Genomic DNA, 19,842 nt, shown 5'->3' with positions numbered 1-19,842 from the left:
ATAACATTGATGCTATTAATAGCCGCATGCAAGGTGATATTAGTTCCGTACTAACGGAACCCGCGTGATCAACAAATCATGTGATAATAATTATTTGTGCGTTTTCACAAAAAATATTTGGAGGAAAAAACGGAGGTGAACTGGATTTGACTGTCACCACCAATGATTCCACAACACAATAGCTAAGATGGTAAGTATCAGGATGCCCCTGTTATTGCAACATTATTTTTTATGTGTTTGAGCTTTTTTTTTTTTACTGACAATACAAGCAGTATTATATGCAACAACCCCAACAGAGTAACCTCAACATTCAACAACGCCAACAGCAACAGGTAAACCTAAACAATATCAAGCTAAATCAGCAACAAGGGAGCAACCCTAATTTAAACTTGAATATCAATCCTAATCAAATAAATTTGGTAGGTAGCAATAATGTCAATAGCAGCAATAGTAATGCCAACAGCAGCCAATCGGCGTTAAATGTGTTGAACAATGGTCTCAACCCTCAACTTTTGCAACAACAGCAGAATCAAGCGAGGCTAGTGGCTCAACAACAATCACAAACTAGAGGACAACAACAACAGCTTTTACCAACTGCAGGTGTTTACAATCCTCAGCCATCAGGTTATAACCCTATGGGAAACATGCTTACTGGTAATGATATTAGTGGTGCCAGTATTGGTGTTCCAGCTGGCCTTGTGAACCACGGGTCAGGAAATGCTGTTGGTACCGCAGCAATCAATGCTGGCAGTAACTCAACTAGTATTAATGCCACAAGCATCAATATTAATACCTTGCTTCAACAACAGCAACAGCAGCAAGCACAACAACAAGTGCAACAACAACAATTAATGGGAACAAACACTCAATCTGTGATTTCTGAACCTGACCTTATCAAGGAAGTCTGGAATTATAATATGCATGAAGAGTTTGGGGTTATTAGAAAATTGGTCAAGAAATTCAAGTTCATCTCTCTTAGTACCGAAATCCCCGGAATCATCGCCAGACCTATTGGGAAGTTTACTAATGTCAATGATTATCACTATCAAACCATGAGAGTTAATTCTGATATAACCAATATGATCCAATTATCTATTACCCTAAGCGATAGTAACGGGAAGAAGCCGACTAATTATAATGCCAGTTTGTCATCAACCTGGCAATTCAATTTCAAGTTTGATTTGAAAGATGAGATGTTCGGTAGTGAGAGCATCAATGACTTAAGAATGACTGGTGTCAATTTTGAGAAATTCGATAAGTTTGGTATCGAACACAATGAATTTGCCGAGTTGCTAATTGATTCTGGCTTGATTTTAGGTTCAGATTCTGATATCACTTGGATAAGTTTCAATTGTGGATATGATTTTGGCTTTTTGTCGAGTTTATTAATTAATAATTTAATGCCAAATGAGAGTGAAGACTTTTTGTGGTGGTGTCATAAATTCTATCATAAATTCTATGATATCAAGTATATTTCATTACATCAGTCCAATTTATTCCCAAATAATGGCTCACCTTCAAACAATACTAATAGCCATACTGCCAATACAAATCACATTTCTGGGTTTAACGGCTCCAATATTCTCAGTGGTTCGAATAACAATAACGGCAATAATGCTTCAACATCGAGTGGGGAAGTGAATTTTAAGAGATTTAACTTAGAGAATTTGGCTGATAACTTGGGCATTCCGGTCCAGCAGTCTAGCTACTTACAGTCTGGAAACCAGTCTTTGTTGACAAGTATTTGTTTTTTCGAACTCAGAAGATTAATTTCATTATCTTCTGGTAATGCCAATAAGGATGGTGATGGACTAGAAACTTTCAAGAATTTGGTCTGGGGCATTGATAAAAATAACGAAATGCTACTCAACAATGCCGCTGTTAATTTGGGCTCCAATGTCAATAATAATGGAGGCGGAATAAGCAGCTTTAATATGGCTGCAGCCATTGCTGCCGCTGTGGAGAATAATACCGGGGGAGGGAATGTAAACAATAATACCAATATGGGAATGGGCACCCCCTTGCAACATGCAATTAACATGGGTATGAATGTTGGATCTCCAATGTACCTTAGTAGATGAAAGTTATTGACGCATCATTTGATTTTTAGTTGATTTTTCGCATTGAGTTCTTTTCTTGTGTTGTCTTTTTTCTTGCAATTTTTTTTTTCTTCTTTATTTTTCCTTTTTGTCTCTATTTTGAGAAATGTTATAAATTTGCTGCTTGTGATGTGGGGAGAGGCTAAATATTTCCTTTAAAATGTAATCTTAAATATGTCTAAATAGACTTGTTTTGTTATCTTACTATGTGTAAGTACGGAGGTATTTAGATGAAGAAATGAAGGTTCTTATAATGACTGCTTGTAGCCAATGACCGACAATAAGAGAAAATATTAGATGACTCATAAGAATAATAGGGTAGTTAGTCATGATTCAGGAATATATAATTCATTATTTTCTCATAATTTATGCTATTTGTGAATCCTCATACATGCATTCCATTGCCTGCGAATTCACGTGAGGGCAAATCTGGCTTTTGGGTCAGGAAAAAAGGGAATGTTTTTGTTGATGAGTTGCCACCATCGTCCATCAGTAGTGATTAATTAACTTGTGTCGCTGCTACGAACATTAAGTGACTTATTTTTTCTCGGGTGTATTTCTCGGATTTTATTTTCTATTTGGCTGCATCTTGTGCCATCACTGTTGAGTTTCCTCTTCTCGCCTCCTTGTGTCCTGAATTTGCTTCAAAACAATTAATTTCCTGTGACAAAGTAACCAAAGATGTCTAGAGCCAAAAGAGTCATCAAAGAATTAGAAGATACCAAAAATGATTCTAAGTCAAATATTACGTTGTCTTTGATAGACGAGTCTGATATTTCCAAATTAACTGGTGCGTTTCTTGGACCTCCAGATACCCCGTATGCTGGTGGGAAATTCGTAGTTGATATTGAAATTCCTCAAGAGTACCCATTTAAACCACCAAAGATGAAGTTTACCACCAGAGTTTATCATCCAAACATCAGTTCCCAAACAGGAGCAATCTGTCTAGACATTTTGAAGGATCGCTGGACTCCTATATTGACCTTGAAGGCATGTTTGATCTCGTTGCAATTGCTATTACAAACCCCAGTTCCAGATGATCCACAAGATGCGGTAGTTGCCAATGTTTACAAGACTGACAAGGCTAAGTTTGACCAAGTTGCGAAGAACTGGACCAAAATGTACGCCATGTTAAATTTGGAAGAGCCAGCTGATCCGTACGAAGGCATCGAGCCTGAGGCTGTTAAAATGTTTGTGGTCATGGGGTTCGATCAAAAGAAAGTAATCAAAGTCTTGAAGAAGTTGAAGGTCGAAAAGATGGAGGACGTGAGCAGTAACGAATTGGAAGATACCGTGATTCAAAGATTATGTGAATAGAGGATCGATCACAAAAGTACGATTCATTTTTCCTTTGCAATTTTTCATCCCTTTAATATATTTGGCCCTTTTGTAGGTGCTGACTTGTTCTCTTGCTCCTTGTTTAATCTCGTTTTTTTTTTGTTTTGCTTCTTTGTAAATACCCTATTAATTAATTACCTGCGAAAGATTTGTTCCGTGATCCTTCTTACATGCGCCAACTCTTCATATGGAAATAAATAAAGGCTTTTGATGATAATATTGGTCAAGAACGCAAGAAAGTATATAATCAGTGTGGGAAGGGGGTTACTGTGAGATTGCACAGGTATTCGATATCTTTTTTTTTCCTGTTACTTGAGTAGCTCTTCGGTAATTAGTTGGAGAAAGAGGGCCTTACTTATTTTGTGATAATCACTACACATACCATACAACATATGACTAAATAGAAAAGAAATAGAAATAGTAATTAATATCTAACGAATATCTTCTGTCATTATCGACGATTTCTATTATAAAGTCCTACCCGGTTATTTTCCTGATGATTCCTTTACGTGATTGTTATCTTTTTTTTTCTTTTTTTTTCTTTATGCTCTCAAATTACTTCGTAAATGCAGGCCTCTTTTTCTGAAATAAAAAAGGATATATGCTCCTGTGATACTGACGAGCAAAACGATAGCTATTTAGTTTATCACTATCTGAAAGACCCAAAAGATTGTTGCCACACCAAAAAAGGAAATCCTGCAGCAGATGGAAAATTTTCTTCAAAAAAAAAAAAAAAAAATGCTGTGTGACGTTATTCAGAAAGCCATTTTCTATCACCACACATAATCGTTTTCACAGCGAAGAAGAATTCCATGGAAGATTTTGATCCACTTGACTTATTTTCCCCCGATGAAAGGCCATCCGTGGAGAATGTCCAAATCGAGGAGCACGCCAACTGTTCATTAAAAGAATCGGAAACACCAGAAGACTCACAAGTATCAAATGATCTGGATGATGAACAAGAGGAACAGGAAGTAGTGCACATACTAGATCTTCCTCATATTTCATTGAAACCTTCGTTTTCAAATCTTTTGTTCATTTTGAAATTATTTCAACCTGAAGTGCAGTACAATTTTAGCTCCAAACCTGCAGGGTTTACAACTGTGAACCACGATAGCATCAATGACAAAGAGTTTTTTAACTCCAAGGGAATATCAGAAGAGGATGTAGTAGAATCCATAGCTTGGTTCACCAATTTATCACTTACAAAACTCATAAAACCGAGTAATTTAAAAACAATACCATATCTCAGGTTCTCATCTCCACTTGAATTCTTCAATTATATCACATCAATTGTTTCCTCAGATTTGTCCTGGATCCAAGGTGCTACCCTTAAGGAAACTAACAAACTCAGAGATGAAATATGGAAAGCAGCAGGCTTAAGACTAGCAGAAAATTGTGGTAGAACTGCCCAGCCTGAATTCGTCCGTCTGATTGTTTTTGACTGCGTTGCAAATTCTAAGTTTAACGTGAAACTAAAAGAACCCTCATTAACAGAGGATAATTTGGGTTTGAAAACATGGGGATCCTCTTTGATATTGGCTGAAAGATTAATAAAGAATTATTATAATGATGAGGAGAAAAAGAATTACCTTAGACACCCAATCCTAGAACTAGGTGCAGGCACAGGTTTAGTTGGAATGGCTTGCGGGATAATAGAAAAAGAAAACATCATATCTATGGAGAATGAAAATACTTTGACAAAAAATATGAATAAAATATTCTTGACTGATTTACCTGCGATTATCCCAAATTTGCAAGATAATGTGAATTTGAATAACTTATCGTCAATTTGTGAAGTTCAGGCCCTTGACTGGCAGGATCCTTCATCATTTGACGAGGAATTGGGAATTTTCGGTGCAACTAACTTATTTAAGACAATCATTTTGTCAGACCCAGTTTATTCTTCCTCACATCCCTATCTCATTGTTAATATGATCAAACGGTATTTAGATTTCGAAAATCACGGAACAGTGCTCCTTGAGCTTCCTGAAAGAGAAAAATTTGAGGAAGTTAGAGAGTTGCTTTGGGGACTCATTAAAGATGATGAAAAATTATCCTGTTTAAAACTAGTTGATGAGGATATTGAAAATGGATTCGATGATTTCGGTAAACAGAGATTAATATTTAAACACTGGATTTCCTGACCCAATTAAAGTGTACCTGACTATTATGAAATACATATTTCATCTTGTAATACTAATATATATCATACAAAGTTTTTCAATTTTGGATACTTCAGCCGCCTTATACAACAGTCACTCCCTGAATACGTAGACTCCAGAAAAGACAAAGTTTTTATTGAAAAAAGCTCTTTTGGATAATTAAGTTCGTGCCAAACATACATATTATGGCGACTACTATAATGCGATAAAAGAAGAATGGCTTATTTGAAGAGCGTTTTTACCAATTGTTTGGATACTTACATTAGAGTGCGCCTAATAATATATGCACATTCAACTCGTCAATTTTGTTACATTTTTTTTTTCTTTTGTGTAAATAAACGCTTACCGCACTTCTCCTAGTAGTAAAGCTGATACTATATTCTCTCACAATATATTAGATATCAGGATGATGAAACCGCAACATAGAAAGGTACTGACAAAATATCCTCCAGGGAAGCCAGGTCCATATCCTGCTAACGTAAGACCTCACCAGCAACAGTTACTTCAGCATCAAATAAAGCGCCCAGCAAGCCAGATCGCAAATAGTTCCTCTTTTCACGATGAAGCGGAAGTTATGAATTTTAAACAATCATTAGCCCAAAGATTTATTCAAAATCAAGAACTATTGGAGGTTATTCTAGAAAAGAATGTTCCATTGAAGAATATCATCCCCCCAGCACCCTATCCTGAACCAAAACAGCACAATATTGATGATCCAATGAGTGTGTGGATTGGTAGTTTGGATCTGGTAAAGCAACAAATAGAAAGGAACAACGTGGAATGTGATACGTTAAAGTCAGATGACCAACATTCAACGGTGCTTGATCCTCAGTTTATGGAGCGCGGAAAGCTATTAAGGAAGTTGAGACATCTAGATACCACTAATCTTGACGAAATGAATGAGAACATGATGGATATCATGGGCCAGTTTGAAGCTACCTCAGATAGCAAGAAATTCTTTCGTGATTCGAACTGTATCAAAAAATCTATTGACAAATTGAAACCCAAAAATTACTCTGAAGCCCCTGCAAATTGGTACCAAAGGCAAGAACAAATTAAACTTGAGATTCAAAAGAAATATGAAGAAGAAATGAAGAGAAAGGCGGTAGAAGAAGAAGAGGCGCGAAGATTACAGGAGCAGGCACAAAGACAACAACAATCGATCATATCCCACGGTTCCCAGTTATCAAACATACAACAGCATCCTGTTGTTGCTGGAGGTGCTGACTCTATGACTTTCGGTTATGACTCTAATATACCCGGCGGGCTAAATAATGATGTCTTCAACAATGAAATGGCTGGTTTTATTGATGATAACGAATTTGGTATACAATCTGCGTTGGACGATAATGATTTCTTGAGCCAGATTGATCACAGCATGGAATGATTTTTAAGAACTTATTGCATAAATAAGAAGGATATAGGGAATGATATTGGGAATGTTTTTTTTGTTTTGTTTCTTGATGTAATACATCTTTTGGGTATGTGCTGATATATGTAGTGCATATAGTAAATTAGACAAAATGAAAAAAAAAAGGGCAAAATCTCCAAACACTGTAATCAGTAGAGTGGCCAAATATGGGTTTCAAAAGAATTAACCACCATATTGATAATGTCCAAAGAAACAAAAGACAGGCTTTTGAGAGTCCATAGCTCTGGTTTGTACAATAATCTATCACCGGAACAGGCGCTATCCTTATATCATGAAAACAAGAATTTTTTGAATATTGCAACCCTGAACTTGCTACTTGCACAAGATAGTCAAAAGGATATTTATGATTTGACTGAATTACAATTCTACTTGGCTCTCATCACAAAAAATGATACTGAGGCGAAAATGATGTTAGGCCGTCTCACTGATAAGTTTGGAGGTTACAAAAAATCTCAAAGAATTGCGGTTTTAAGATCCGTTTATATTGAAGCCACAGGATCACAACCGAAGAATTATCAAGAAGCGTCGAAATTTTTGGAATCTGTACCACAATTTGGCAAAAAAATCAATGTTATTAGAAGAAGAACATATTTGGCTAGCAAGTTGAATAATATTGATGCAAATGAATACATTAAGGATTTGACATCATACTTAGAGGTTAAACCTAGCGATAATGAATCATGGTATGAACTATCTGAGGTGTATTTAAAATTGGGGAATTATACAAAATCAATCTATTGCTTGGAGCAAATCTTGCTTTGCGTTCCATTTGCCTACAATATATATTACAAATTGGGGGCAGTTTACCAATCATATGCATACAAGATCTTGTATGATTTTTCCGATTCCAACAATGCCAACAAAAGGGAGAATTTCAACTACAACCAGGCTACTATTGACAAGTTTTTCAATTTCTTCAATTTAAGCTTGAAACACTTTTTGAAAAGTGTGGAATTATGTGAAAGCTATTATAAAGGATGGTCTGGTATTTTCATCTTAACAAAGCCTTTAAAATTCAAGAACAAGAACTTGGTGAGTAAATTTTCAGAGAAGAATGAGCAGTATTCCAAACTAAATATCTTGGCCTCCCAAAAATTGAAAGAGATAATAAAAAAGAATTGGACCAGTGAGGAAAATAAGAAATTGATTGAAAAAGTGTTAACATCTGAATAGTGTTGACGCATTTGAAATTTATTGCATGATCTTTTAGTTTTAGCATTCTCGATTAGCGTAAATATATCGTGCTTGGAACCATAATTGTAGTATCTAATAGATTGCTTCATAGATACATCTATGAAGCTTTTTGTTTACAATTGGATTTAACTTCCTGAGAATAAAGGGTTGGAGTGGCGTGTAATGTTTACGTTTTACTGTTTACCTTTGTCATAGTGTATACTATTTGGCACACTATACCATGTGGTACAGCAACATTGGCTTGAATGTCCTCAGTTCTGATTATTATTTTTGGGAATCTAAAGAATCTATGTGTAAAATATTGAGCCCTTCGTCCGTACATTCCGCTTGCCAGCTAGGAGTGTTTCTAAAACTTACAAGGAGTTGAGGACTTTCAAAAGTAGCATTGCCACCGACAAGGAAAGACTCAGCAAGATCAACTACATGCTGACTTCCATGGCCCATGGGATACACTGCGATTGTAGTTATGTCCAGTTATGTATATCATGGGTACAGAATTGTCAGTTGTTTTGTTTTTCACCGTTTTGTGCTTTTTTTCCGCCCAAAAGGGAAATTTCCAAACATCAAGTTTTCTGCACATGCATAACGAGAGCTTTCTGATATAAAAAACAAATTCATTTCCCTTCTGTTCATCTTGTGCAGTTTTGCTTCCTAAGTCTTTTCCCCACGATACATAGTCCTTAGATTCGATACCCCCTTCTCTTTTCAGATTTTGTTGATATGGATAGATACAACCAGTTCACTTACTACAGATCAGATGCCAATGTCCCAATTATCCATCTGGACTTTGGCAAAAATCCTCTGATCAACTTAAAGTCCACTAGTTCTCACAAAAATAAAATCCTTTCTGATGTCACCAACAAATATGGTAGACATAACACAACAACGAAATTGAACAGCAAACCAAAGATCGAAACAACAGTGATCAAATCAAGAACCGGAGAATCCCATCTGCAAAAATTTTCAACCATTTTATCCTTGAAAGCCGTTTCTTTTGCAAAACCAAATGTTTCTGAATGTGAATTGTATTACCAAACCACCAACACTGATTTCTGGAAGAAAAATGATAAAGGCATGCTCGCCCTTAGCAATGTCCAATTGATGAAGAACTTTCTCAAAAAACAAACCAAGTTGCGCGAATCAATGTCAATCCTAACCAGTGATTCCTACAATGAAAATTTGAATGTTAAAGTTTCAGCCCCTTCTTTAGAATCATTGATTGATATCCAAAATAAGCTTTTTTCTCTTGTCAAGCAATACAATTACCGTAAATTGCTTATCAACTCTAGCTTTTTTAACGATCATCTACTTGATTTGAAGACTTCGAAGCTTAACTCCGGCTTCATCAAAACATTGGACTCAATCTCCAAGTTCTTCAACGTCGAGATCTTTTTGTCGGACTCCAAATCTCTTTTCAATGGTCAATCCCTTGATTCAAATAACAATTTTTACTTGTACGTTGTTGGTACGGAATCCGACGTCAGCGCTGCTGAGTTACGATGCAAATTGCTCATTGATGATCTCAAAAATTTAAAAATTGACTCCATTGATGTTGACTTGAGTCTAATCAACTTGATCGGTGGTAATAAATTAGAAAATTTTAGAAATGTCATCAAGCAGACCGGGATTTTTATTTATATGCCTGAATTATTTTCAATATCACCTGTTCCATCTGATACTTCGTCCAATAACTATGTTGACAACAACAAGATATTTCTATCAGGTATTGAGTCTCAAATCTTGAATGCCAAATATTTGTTGAAGAACTTGAAGTCCAGGGTAGAAAATAACTTGTTTTTCAAAGACTTGAGAATTAATAAAACAAGAATGAACTACATGTTGCTAAATGAAGCAACTTCAATTAACAAGATCATGTATAACAATGGCTCATTCATTCAGTTTCCAGACTTGAGCTCATCCAGCGATTTGATCAGAATTCAGGCAAACAACGAATATTTTGTTGAAAAGACCTTGAAAGAGATAGCAGAATTGCAGAACAAAATTTATGAGTTAGAAATTAATATCGAATGTTCAGTAATCGATCAAAAGAAAATTAGCTCCGTTTTCACCGAAATTTGCTTCGTCACTAATACCTGGATTTTAATGAATTATGAAAAATCTTGCTATAAGATTGTTGGGAACAATTCTAATGTTAAACGAGCTTTGCAAATGTTTTCTAATTTGAAGGACTCATTATCAAATCCTCCAGTTGCTTTGAATGGAGTTGATGAACTTGATTTCAACAACAACTTGTCTACTCTAACCAATGAAGTGAACAGTACTGGGAATAATGTTGGTGCTCAGTTTGAATACAAATTTAAGATTGAACTATTGAACGGAGAAAAGGAGTTTATTTGTGGGAAGAAAAACGGGAAACTAATTAAAATTAAGAATCAGACTTCCACCAAAATTGAATTCAAATCTGCTAATGAGTATAATTTTATGATTGAAATTTCAGGTGATTCCATTAAGAACTTGGAAATGGGTATTAACTTGCTTGAGTTGGAATTCCCATCTGAAATGTCTTTTTGTATTCCTGAAATCTATCATAGACAAATCATTGGTATCGGTGGTAACCTAATTCAATCAATTATGAGAAAATATAATGTGTTTATCAAGTTCTCTAATACCTTTGAATTGAAGCAAGAGCTGATTAGTTTCAAAAGATTCAATAATGTCTTGATTAAGTGTCCAAACAAGAACTCCATAAATATTCCAAAAGTTAAGCTTGAGCTTGAGAACTTGGTTAAGAATTGTCAGGAATTGAATTTCATAAACTTCAGACTCTCTGAAAATCAACACAGAATGTTCTTGAACAACTTCAATTGCTCAATTATCAACGAGATCGAAAAGAAGACAAATAGTTTCATTAATTTCCCTAGCGACTTCCCAACCAACTCTAAAGGTGATGGATTCTATGAATTGATTGAATTGAAAGCTATTGACACCAAAAGTGCAATTGATGCTTTTAAATTAATGTCAAAGCACATTGCTAATGAACAAAAATTGATTATCAGCTCACCGGTTTCCAATAGCTTCAACCTTAGCAAAATTGCTAGCCAATCCAATGAGGAATTTTTGAACAAAATAATAATTCCTTTCAAGATTTTCTTGAATGTGGGTATCAAGCTATTGAATGATAATGAAATAATTTTGACATATATGGATGTGGAAGACAATTTGAAAGTTGCTACTGAGGCTTTGAGAAAATTCTTGAAAGGATATGATTTAAAAATAACTGATACCAAAGACATTGAGCTCACATATCATTTGATTGAAACAAAGAAAATAGCTAGCAATTCTGGTTTCTCCAATTCTATGTCCAAGAAGAAGCATATGCATACTCAATCTTTGAATATTCATTATAACGCGATTCCGTCCTATAAACAAACTTTCATGAGATCTCCACCAACATATAGCTCATCATCTTCTGCTGCCATGCAATTCTCACCAATTGATTGTGACATCAAGAAATTCACTTTTCCTCTCAATCAAACACCTGTGCAAACTCCTCAGGCCCAAAAGCAAAACATGACATTGCCTTCGGTTAAGCATCAATATTATCAGCCACAATCTCCTCCTTCTCCTGTGGAAATGAAGTTTCCAAACTATCCAATTATAGAGTTGAATGAGAAGATGCAGCACAACAGTGGTATGCTTAATTGCAACTTGTTACCTGCCTACGACATTAATAATAAAGGTAATAATAGCTCTAGAAAACATACTAGATCTTACCGAAAATAGGTATGCAACACCAGCGCCTCTAAACAAAATTACTTCATTTTCACTTTTAATTATTGATGATTTCCTTTCTTTTTTTCTCGTGCGTTTTGACTTATGATATCTGTTTTTTTTTTCAAGACTTTTAAATTTTATTCTGAACTAGCGTTCTTTAGAAAAATCCTTCATGAAATATAATCGATTTGCTTCTTTATTCAATATACTTTTAATATGGTTTATTTACTCTTTAGAGAACATTTGTATTCTATACATCCAAAGGACACGGTATATTTTCGGGTGTTACACCCCCTCACGTGGCTACCGCATCGCGAAACTCAAAACAAAAACAACAAAAAATAATTGTAAACAATAACACCTCCTGGAGCATCTAGAGAAAGCCTTAGCCATATAGCTCTTGAAAAATACCTTGCTAATGGAAAACTTAAACTTTTGGGTTATACAGGCTTCGGAACAAGCAAGTTCGACGGCGCTTCCCGGTACTTCAAAATGGATTTCTACCGAGATGTCAGAGTTCAGCTCCTTGGTTTGTTTACAATCAAAATCTTTTGAAGAGTCGGTCTACAACAACTTAAACTGGTTGAATGATCAGGTGAATGAAATTATTTACTTTGACGATAATTTTGATTCGAATAACGATCTGGCCAGTAAAATGACATTGTTATTAAAATCACCAAAGAAATCACCGGTGAGGTTGGAGGATCAGAGAATCGGACTGGATGAAAGTAACGAGGAAAATGGTACGCAAAAACAGTTGCATCCTGTACATTTGGATTTCAATAAAAAACCAGAACTCACTACTACCACAAGAAGCACAAGTATCGATCTAGAGAAGTACGTGGCCAACCAAAAATCGGAACCCAAAAAGAAGAAGTCGTCCATCGCTATCAATCCCTTGTATCTAACATCTCCTATTGCACTCAAAGTTTCAAATTTCCAAAGAAATGATGAAAATGTCAAACTTAATGAAAAAGTTCTTGAAGTTGAAAATAATGTACCGTTAGTCGAAGAATCCGCCAAAGGCAATCGGAAAAGTGATGAACAAAGAAAATCTAAGTCATTCACTCCACTTCCATCGAGACCTCCTTTGACTGTCAAAAAAAATGGAGCAGCTCTTACAAAAACTTCTTCAAACTCAAAGCATATCACAGGTAAAGCAAGCCGCGCTAATACCATCAAAAGGACAATACATAGAATCAGAGAAGAGAGGTCAATATCGCCTATCAGAACAAACAAAAGAAGCGCGAGCCCTCTGAGGACTATTAGTTCAGTATCTTCTGCCAGTACTAAAAAACAGGCTGAATCTGTCAAATCCAAAAAAGAAGGAGCCCCTAAAGATTCTAAATTGGAGCTAACATCAACCACAACTTTAAATCATGCAGATAAAAACGATCAAGAACAAACTTCTCCTGGTATTACCCACTATTTCTCCAATGCCATAAGCAAGGCAAAGAGTATTTTCAAGCAAACTACTTCACCAGGGACACTAGAAAGAACACAAACAATAACTTCAAGCTCTTCTTCAAGGTCCATAGAATTATCGAGTATCAAATTATCAGCTGTCAATCCATCAAATATCAAACCATCGAATGGCTCGACAACTACCGTTTCGTCTCAGGGAACAATTACTAGCTCAATTGGGACTGTTCTGACTAATACTAGTGCTGAAAGTAGATCAGGCGTTGTACTTGCAAGGTTTATGGCACCTACTGAATCCAGTCTGGCAAAGTCTGTGAAAGGTGGTGCTGATGGTGGTGCTGATGGTGGTGCTGATGGTGGTGCTGATGGTGGTGCTGATGGTGGTGCTGATGGTGGTGCTGATTATCAAAATCAGCGTGATCAATCGAACCCAACAAAAAAAAAGGCTGCCAAATTTGTTAATAAAAGTTCAACTCTCACAAAAACAAAACCAAAAATTGGTATTGGATTAAAATCTTCTAGTATCGGCCATAATCCTGTATCCAGTTTATATCCACAATTATCACCAAACAAGCTACAGGCATCTGTCAAATCCAATTCTGGTAACTCTCTCACTAATTCCGCGAAGACTAAGACTCAATATAGTTCTTTGAAGCATAAATTGAACAATTTGCAAGGCTCAGGTACAACAAAAATCCAAAGTCCTTTAAGAAATGTCACTGAGTTATCGGCATCAACAGCAGCTCGAGCAAAGAGAAAATTGAGTGCTGAAGAGAATTTGCATGATAATGACGACAATAAAATCGAAAAAAAGCGCAAGACCAATAGTCTGGAGTTCAAGAAAGTGGATATCAATCAATTTAAGACTCCTATTTCGGAGCAAATCAAAAAGGAGAGTCTATTAAACTCTATCAAGAAAAAGAGTGATATCACTAGATTATCATTTAACAAGAACTCGGGAGACCTTATTGTTTCTGGTCAAAATACGCCTGCCAAGAAAAGTCAAAGGGTCTCTAATGATATTATTAATACCGAGACGCCTAATCAACCAAAATTTAATGGCTCACAACTTATGAAATCGACATTAATAAAAAATGCTGCAATTTCTTCTGCTTCGTCTAGCACTGATAATAACCATGAAAGAATTAACCCACCAATCATGTTGACCCCAAATAACTCATTTATCCACCCTGGTAAATTATCCTCATCTTCATTCTCCTCTCTGACGCCAAAGCAAAAACCCCTTTTAGTAAAGAAGAGTCGTCATGCTAGTCCCAAGACCGTATTGCCAGAAATTTATTCAGACTCTTCAGATGATGAAGATCCAAGTGTCTTAAAAAGCTGGGCAAACTCTCCTGAATTAAAATCTTTGTTGAAAACCCAGCAAAAGGTTGATCCTGACAATCTTTTTGGGCCAATTGGGAAATTGAATTTGGAAGAAATTTTCAAAAGTCATGACGCAAATACTAGATCTAAACATTTTGTTAGAAGCTCTTCTGCTAGGTGGGATGAAAATGATAGGCTAACTCGTCAAGAGATTGAGAGCTACAAATTGGAGATGGGCTACAAAAAGTGATGAACAGCCTTCATTGTCCTTTGTATTATTATTATTCTGTTCATAATTTGGTGTTCTGTTTTTGATTCTTTCTTGTCTTCTGTATATTAGATTATTATTTTTTAATTTAGATTCGATATTTAATAGTACTATAATATATATATATATATATGTAATCAAGTGAATCGATTCATAGGTAGCACACTTATCAGTGTACAGTTTTGGTGTTTTTTCGCTTTGTATTATTGCGTGCGCATAGTTGATCTAGGGTTTTTGGAGGACGGAAGAAAAAAAATTGAAAATACCACATTGTGGAAAATACACTAGATCAAACGGTGGTTCTTAAAATCAAGTTGCTTTGGGTGTAACTCCAGAAAATGAATGATAGTGTTATCTGCTAGCGATTATAAAATTTAATATGGACACAATACGCTCTGCTGACAATGAGGGCACCGAAAGCAGCCAATTGTTAGCTTATCAGCAACGAGAGAAGAAGCTTAAATCATTACGACAACAAGCATTAAGAAGAAATTCAAGATTATTCAAATTGAAAAGGTCGAACGCGTTGTATTTCTGTAATTTGGTGGCTATATTTGTTTTGCAGGGTATTGCTATCTATTTCTTCAAGCTTGGTTTCTTATTGAGTAGATCAGTGTTACCAAACACCTCGAACTATGAGGACTTATCCAATGAAATATTACACGAGATCCCCTTAAAAAGCATAGAATTCTATCATGACAATTGGGGAAATTCTGATATTTATCCTTCAACACATAGTAGTGTATCATCACGGAATCTTTTTAAAAGAGAAATTGAGAATAGTCATAATGGTGGTGCTTGGATACAACCAAAGTTTAATAAATCTATACTCATAGTGATTGACGCCTTGAGATTTGACTTCGTTATACCGATTAATGATTTTGATCCTTCATTCAACCCTAACTATCACAACAACTTCCCGGTACTATATGATATGTCTGTTCAATATCCTGAAAACTCTCTCCTTTTCAAGTTCTTAGCTGATCCTCCTACTACAACCTTACAAAGACTAAAGGGTTTGACCACAGGATCCTTGCCGACATTTATTGATGCTGGGAGTAATTTTGATGGCGATGAAATCAATGAGGATAATCTAATTTATCAGTTTTCTCAAAGCGCGAAAAAGAATGTCACTTTAATTGGTGATGATACCTGGGATAGCTTGTTCCGCCCATATTTGAACAAAAATATGTCATGGCCTTACGAGTCCTTAAACGTGTGGGATATCCATACTGTGGACAATGGTGTTTTGGAACATATATTTCCTCTTCTAGACCAAGATAATTATCCCGCATCTTCAAATTGGCAAGTTATTGTTGGTCATTTTCTCGGTTTGGATCATGTAGGACATAGGTACGGGCCAGATAACTTTGAAATGGTTAATAAACAAAAACAAATGAATGAAGAAATGACAAAACTAATTGATAGCATTGATGATGATACATTATTGGTTATTATGGGTGATCATGGAATGGATCAAACTGGTAATCATGGAGGGGACTCCAAACTAGAATTGGAAAGCACTTTGTTCTTATATTCGAAAAAGCCAGTTTTTCCTGAAATTGAGAATGCTAGTTCCCAAGACCGGTATAATTTAGCAGATTTAGATTCAGATTTCAAAACAATCAATCAGATAGACTTTGTTCCTAGTTATTCAATGTTGTTGGGTATTCCTATCCCCTTTAATAACCTTGGAAGACCTGTCAACGAAATGCATTCTGTTACAAATTGTTATGTTAGCTGTTCTAGTCCAACTTATGATTCAAGGAAAGTTGACCATCTTCTCGAATTAATAAAGGTTAACTACTTGAATATCTTGAACCTTCAAAGATATAAATTGGCATTAATATCTAATGATGGTGGCTCATCTCCTTTGGTTGATCAAGATCACTTTGCTAGATTTTTGAAAATAGTGAAAGATGTTGATAGTATTGATTCTATTTTGGGTCAGTTTTCAGGGTATTCTGGCGGAATAGTGATTGATACAGAAGTTAATGAAATGACCTTGAGTGAAGAGAATTTGCAGGAAGTGTTAGACTTTATGATTGAATACCAAACAGACTCGCTCGAAAAATTCAAGAACATCTGGGCTAAATTCAATAATCTTTTTATTTATATTGGTATAACTTTATTAGCTTTCTCTCTTTTAATTCTTGTTCTTCTTGCAAAGACAATTCCGTCAATAGTATTCAATCAGCTAATAACAGAGTTCCTTTCAGTGATCATTTTGATGATTTTCTTTTGGTTAATTGCACTTAATGCGACATATTTTGTGCTTAAACCGGTGCTTGCTTCGTTATCTTTTGATGCTTTGACAATAAACTTATTAGGTATGGCTACGGGTATTATATCTGGTTTCCTTATTATTATATTTGATAGATATAATTTATCCTGGTTGATAAAACAATTTCGCTTTTTCATTAACGATTATGACTCTACGTGGTCTGCGATTGCTTTGGTTTTTATTGTGATTGTTGAAGTTATAACATACAGTTCGAATAGTTTCCTTATATTTCAAGATTCCATTATCAACTTCTTATTGATTAATTATGGGATATATAATTTATACGTCTTTATCAAGAAGTACTTATTGTTAGCAACTGAAAAGAAGAATAAGGGGAAATCAAGTGGAGGTGAAGGAAAAGAAACCTTAGTAGATGTGCAATCTGAGAAATTTAAAATCATTCAAGGTGTTATTCACTCAATCTCATTCGTGATTATTCAGAAGCTCAATTCATTGATTAGGACATGCCGTGAAGAACAGTTAAATCACTGTCCAAAATTGATAACAGTAACCCATGGTAACTCTGCATGTCAGACTACAAATAACTTCACATTGACATCACTAGTTTTACTTTTTTTAGTTTCTTTGATCTTCCCTAATATCTTGAGACATTTCATGAATTTGAATGGGATTGATTCGTATCAGAACTCGGCACAAGTATGGATAGGGAAGCTCTTGAGAAGTGTGTTGCTTGCCAACTGTGTCTATTGGTTATTGGATTACATTGAATTTCATCCTGATTTCAACAACAGATTCTTCAAGGTTTCCTTTGATTCCATAAAAAGTGCAAAGCTAACGATTGCAAGATGTGTCATTGGTGTCTGTTTAATTGCTGGTAACTTCATCTGGTCTAAAGGCCCTTTGTGTATCAAATTAGTTTATCCAGATGAATCAAACGAGAATGATATTCCAGAAAATGATCTTTATTTCGAGGATGATGTCACCCCTAATGAAACAAGAATTATTGGTTTGAACAACATATATGGATCTTCCTACTTATTACTCATCTTGAACTTTCTTGGGGCAATCATCATTACCAACAAACCATATTCGTCAATATCTTTAATGCTACTCGTCTACCAAATCTTCAACACCCTCGAAATTTTGGACATTTTAGGTTTGAGAAGCAACATGATCGGTCCTATCATCTTCAACTTGCTTGGATACAGTTTCTTCTATTCTACTAATCATCAAATAACAATTAGTTCCATCAAGTGGGAATTGGCTTTCCAACTATCTGATTCAGTTACATTCCCCCTTTCACACATTCCTATTTTACTAAACTCATTCGGTCCTTTTATAATTGTGTCATTGTCGGTTATTCTCATCACTATATGGAAGATTCCACCAAACTTGAAACCAATAAGTCTCTTATCAAAGATTATCGTCAATTGTTTGACGCTATTAATGTCACAAACAATCATCACATTAAGCAGTTTGTTTTTCACTAACTGGTTTAAAAGGCATTTAATGGTGTGGAAGATTTTTGTTCCTTGCTTTTTGTTCAACTCTTTGATCCTATTGGTAATTAATTTCGTCATAATTTTAGTTGGGTTTTTCTTTGGTGTCACAAAATTAATTCACCAGATAAACAGGATATTTGGAAAATGACTTCATAAAAAGACAAGCATTTAAAATTTTTCATCTTTTTATTTTTTTTTTTGGCAGTTCCTACGTCCTATTATAGGAATCATACTACTCTTTCTCGCCTAGCCACTTATCCTGAGAACTCTTTACTCTTTAATAATATCTTTATTTGTACAATTTTTTGCCTTTATTCGAAAAACTATTTGCATATTATCATACTACCTAAAGTTAAACCGTATATTGTTGACATATTTGTTGTCAAAGAGCTCGTTACTGTTTTATTAATCTGTTTCTAGTCACAGATCAGCTTCCTCTCCCTTATCATAGATTTATAATAGTTAGATCAGTAAAAATCCTGTAAATTTTTTGCAGGTGAAAAAAAAAATTGCGACAGAAATTCGGGTTATTATTTTCTAGCAGCACTCTATTTGGAACAGTAAAATTTTGGTATTAGAATCATTGACAGACTTCTGTGCTCTGAAGCTCTTTCAGTGTAAATCTATAAATACAATCTTCAATAGATGCACATGGAAGACTTCAGATCTCCATACAAATAAGTATGCGGCTATCAACTTATTTTGGAAAAACACAAGTGAGAATTGAAAGTATTGTAGAATTTTCCTCCAAACTAGTGAGTCAGGATTGCTTCAATTTCTGCTAGCAACATGACCACCACATTTTTTTCAACTCTGCGTATGTAATATAGGTAAGCAATTATCGTCACAAAGTACTCTCAATTCTTATCTACAATTTATGGCTGATGATGAAAGCAACGTCAGCTGGTACGTCCACTGCATTCAGTTCTACTATCGATCGTTCAAGAAGTTTAAGGTTTTTCAAATAGTCAATACTATCGTTTTATTTTGCTAAATTGAATATTTTTCCATGTTTCAGCTTTCAACTTACAATAAGTGTGAGGTACAATCCTCCAAATAAAAAGAAAAAAATGTATCTTGTTATTCTGTTGTACAGAGTTATAGGTCACAATTGTT

The 19,842-nt window shown here is 35.2% G+C and overlaps 8 protein-coding genes across 8 annotated transcripts; all 8 read left to right on the top strand. All coding sequences in view use genetic code 12, as the record gives it.

Moving 5' to 3' along the window:
* Window positions 1-187: 187 nt before the first annotated feature.
* POP2 (CCR4-NOT core DEDD family RNase subunit POP2) lies at window positions 188-2,081 on the top strand (the record flags this gene model as incomplete). The annotated part of the gene is made up of 2 exons (XM_064994908.1): window positions 188-190; window positions 270-2,081. 2 exons carry the CDS (start codon window positions 188-190, stop codon window positions 2,079-2,081), a joined length of 1,815 nt encoding a protein of 604 aa, XP_064850980.1.
* Window positions 2,082-2,780: 699 nt separating this feature from the next.
* UBC1 (E2 ubiquitin-conjugating protein UBC1) lies at window positions 2,781-3,416 on the top strand (the record flags this gene model as incomplete). Its single annotated transcript, XM_064994907.1, has 1 exon — window positions 2,781-3,416. One exon carries the CDS (start codon window positions 2,781-2,783, stop codon window positions 3,414-3,416), a length of 636 nt encoding a protein of 211 aa, XP_064850979.1.
* Window positions 3,417-4,249: 833 nt separating this feature from the next.
* Window positions 4,250-5,584, top strand: EFM2 (S-adenosylmethionine-dependent methyltransferase; the record flags this gene model as incomplete). The annotated part of the gene is made up of 1 exon (XM_064994906.1): window positions 4,250-5,584. One exon carries the CDS (start codon window positions 4,250-4,252, stop codon window positions 5,582-5,584), a length of 1,335 nt encoding a protein of 444 aa, XP_064850978.1.
* A 424-nt stretch (window positions 5,585-6,008) lies between these two features.
* On the top strand, window positions 6,009-6,989 carry DASC09_013020 (uncharacterized protein; the record flags this gene model as incomplete). Its single annotated transcript, XM_064994905.1, has 1 exon — window positions 6,009-6,989. One exon carries the CDS (start codon window positions 6,009-6,011, stop codon window positions 6,987-6,989), a length of 981 nt encoding a protein of 326 aa, XP_064850977.1.
* Window positions 6,990-7,214: 225 nt separating this feature from the next.
* On the top strand, window positions 7,215-8,207 carry EMC2 (Emc2p; the record flags this gene model as incomplete). Its single annotated transcript, XM_064994904.1, has 1 exon — window positions 7,215-8,207. The coding sequence occupies one exon, from the start codon at window positions 7,215-7,217 to the stop codon at window positions 8,205-8,207; it is 993 nt and encodes a 330-aa protein (XP_064850976.1).
* A 741-nt stretch (window positions 8,208-8,948) lies between these two features.
* DASC09_013000 (uncharacterized protein) lies at window positions 8,949-11,972 on the top strand (the record flags this gene model as incomplete). Its single annotated transcript, XM_064994903.1, has 1 exon — window positions 8,949-11,972. One exon carries the CDS (start codon window positions 8,949-8,951, stop codon window positions 11,970-11,972), a length of 3,024 nt encoding a protein of 1,007 aa, XP_064850975.1.
* A 409-nt stretch (window positions 11,973-12,381) lies between these two features.
* Window positions 12,382-14,961, top strand: DASC09_012990 (INCENP ARK-binding domain-containing protein; the record flags this gene model as incomplete). Its single annotated transcript, XM_064994902.1, has 1 exon — window positions 12,382-14,961. One exon carries the CDS (start codon window positions 12,382-12,384, stop codon window positions 14,959-14,961), a length of 2,580 nt encoding a protein of 859 aa, XP_064850974.1.
* Window positions 14,962-15,358: 397 nt separating this feature from the next.
* GPI13 (mannose-ethanolamine phosphotransferase GPI13) lies at window positions 15,359-18,874 on the top strand (the record flags this gene model as incomplete). The annotated part of the gene is made up of 1 exon (XM_064994901.1): window positions 15,359-18,874. One exon carries the CDS (start codon window positions 15,359-15,361, stop codon window positions 18,872-18,874), a length of 3,516 nt encoding a protein of 1,171 aa, XP_064850973.1.
* Window positions 18,875-19,842: the final 968 nt, after the last annotated feature.

This window comes from Saccharomycopsis crataegensis (assembly GCF_037102585.1).
Source record: "Saccharomycopsis crataegensis DNA, jcf7180000000073, whole genome shotgun sequence".
Taxonomy (NCBI): domain Eukaryota; kingdom Fungi; phylum Ascomycota; class Saccharomycetes; order Ascoideales; family Saccharomycopsidaceae; genus Saccharomycopsis; species Saccharomycopsis crataegensis.
Note: the sequence above shows the minus strand (reverse complement) of the source record. Positions and strands in the feature narration are given on the sequence as shown.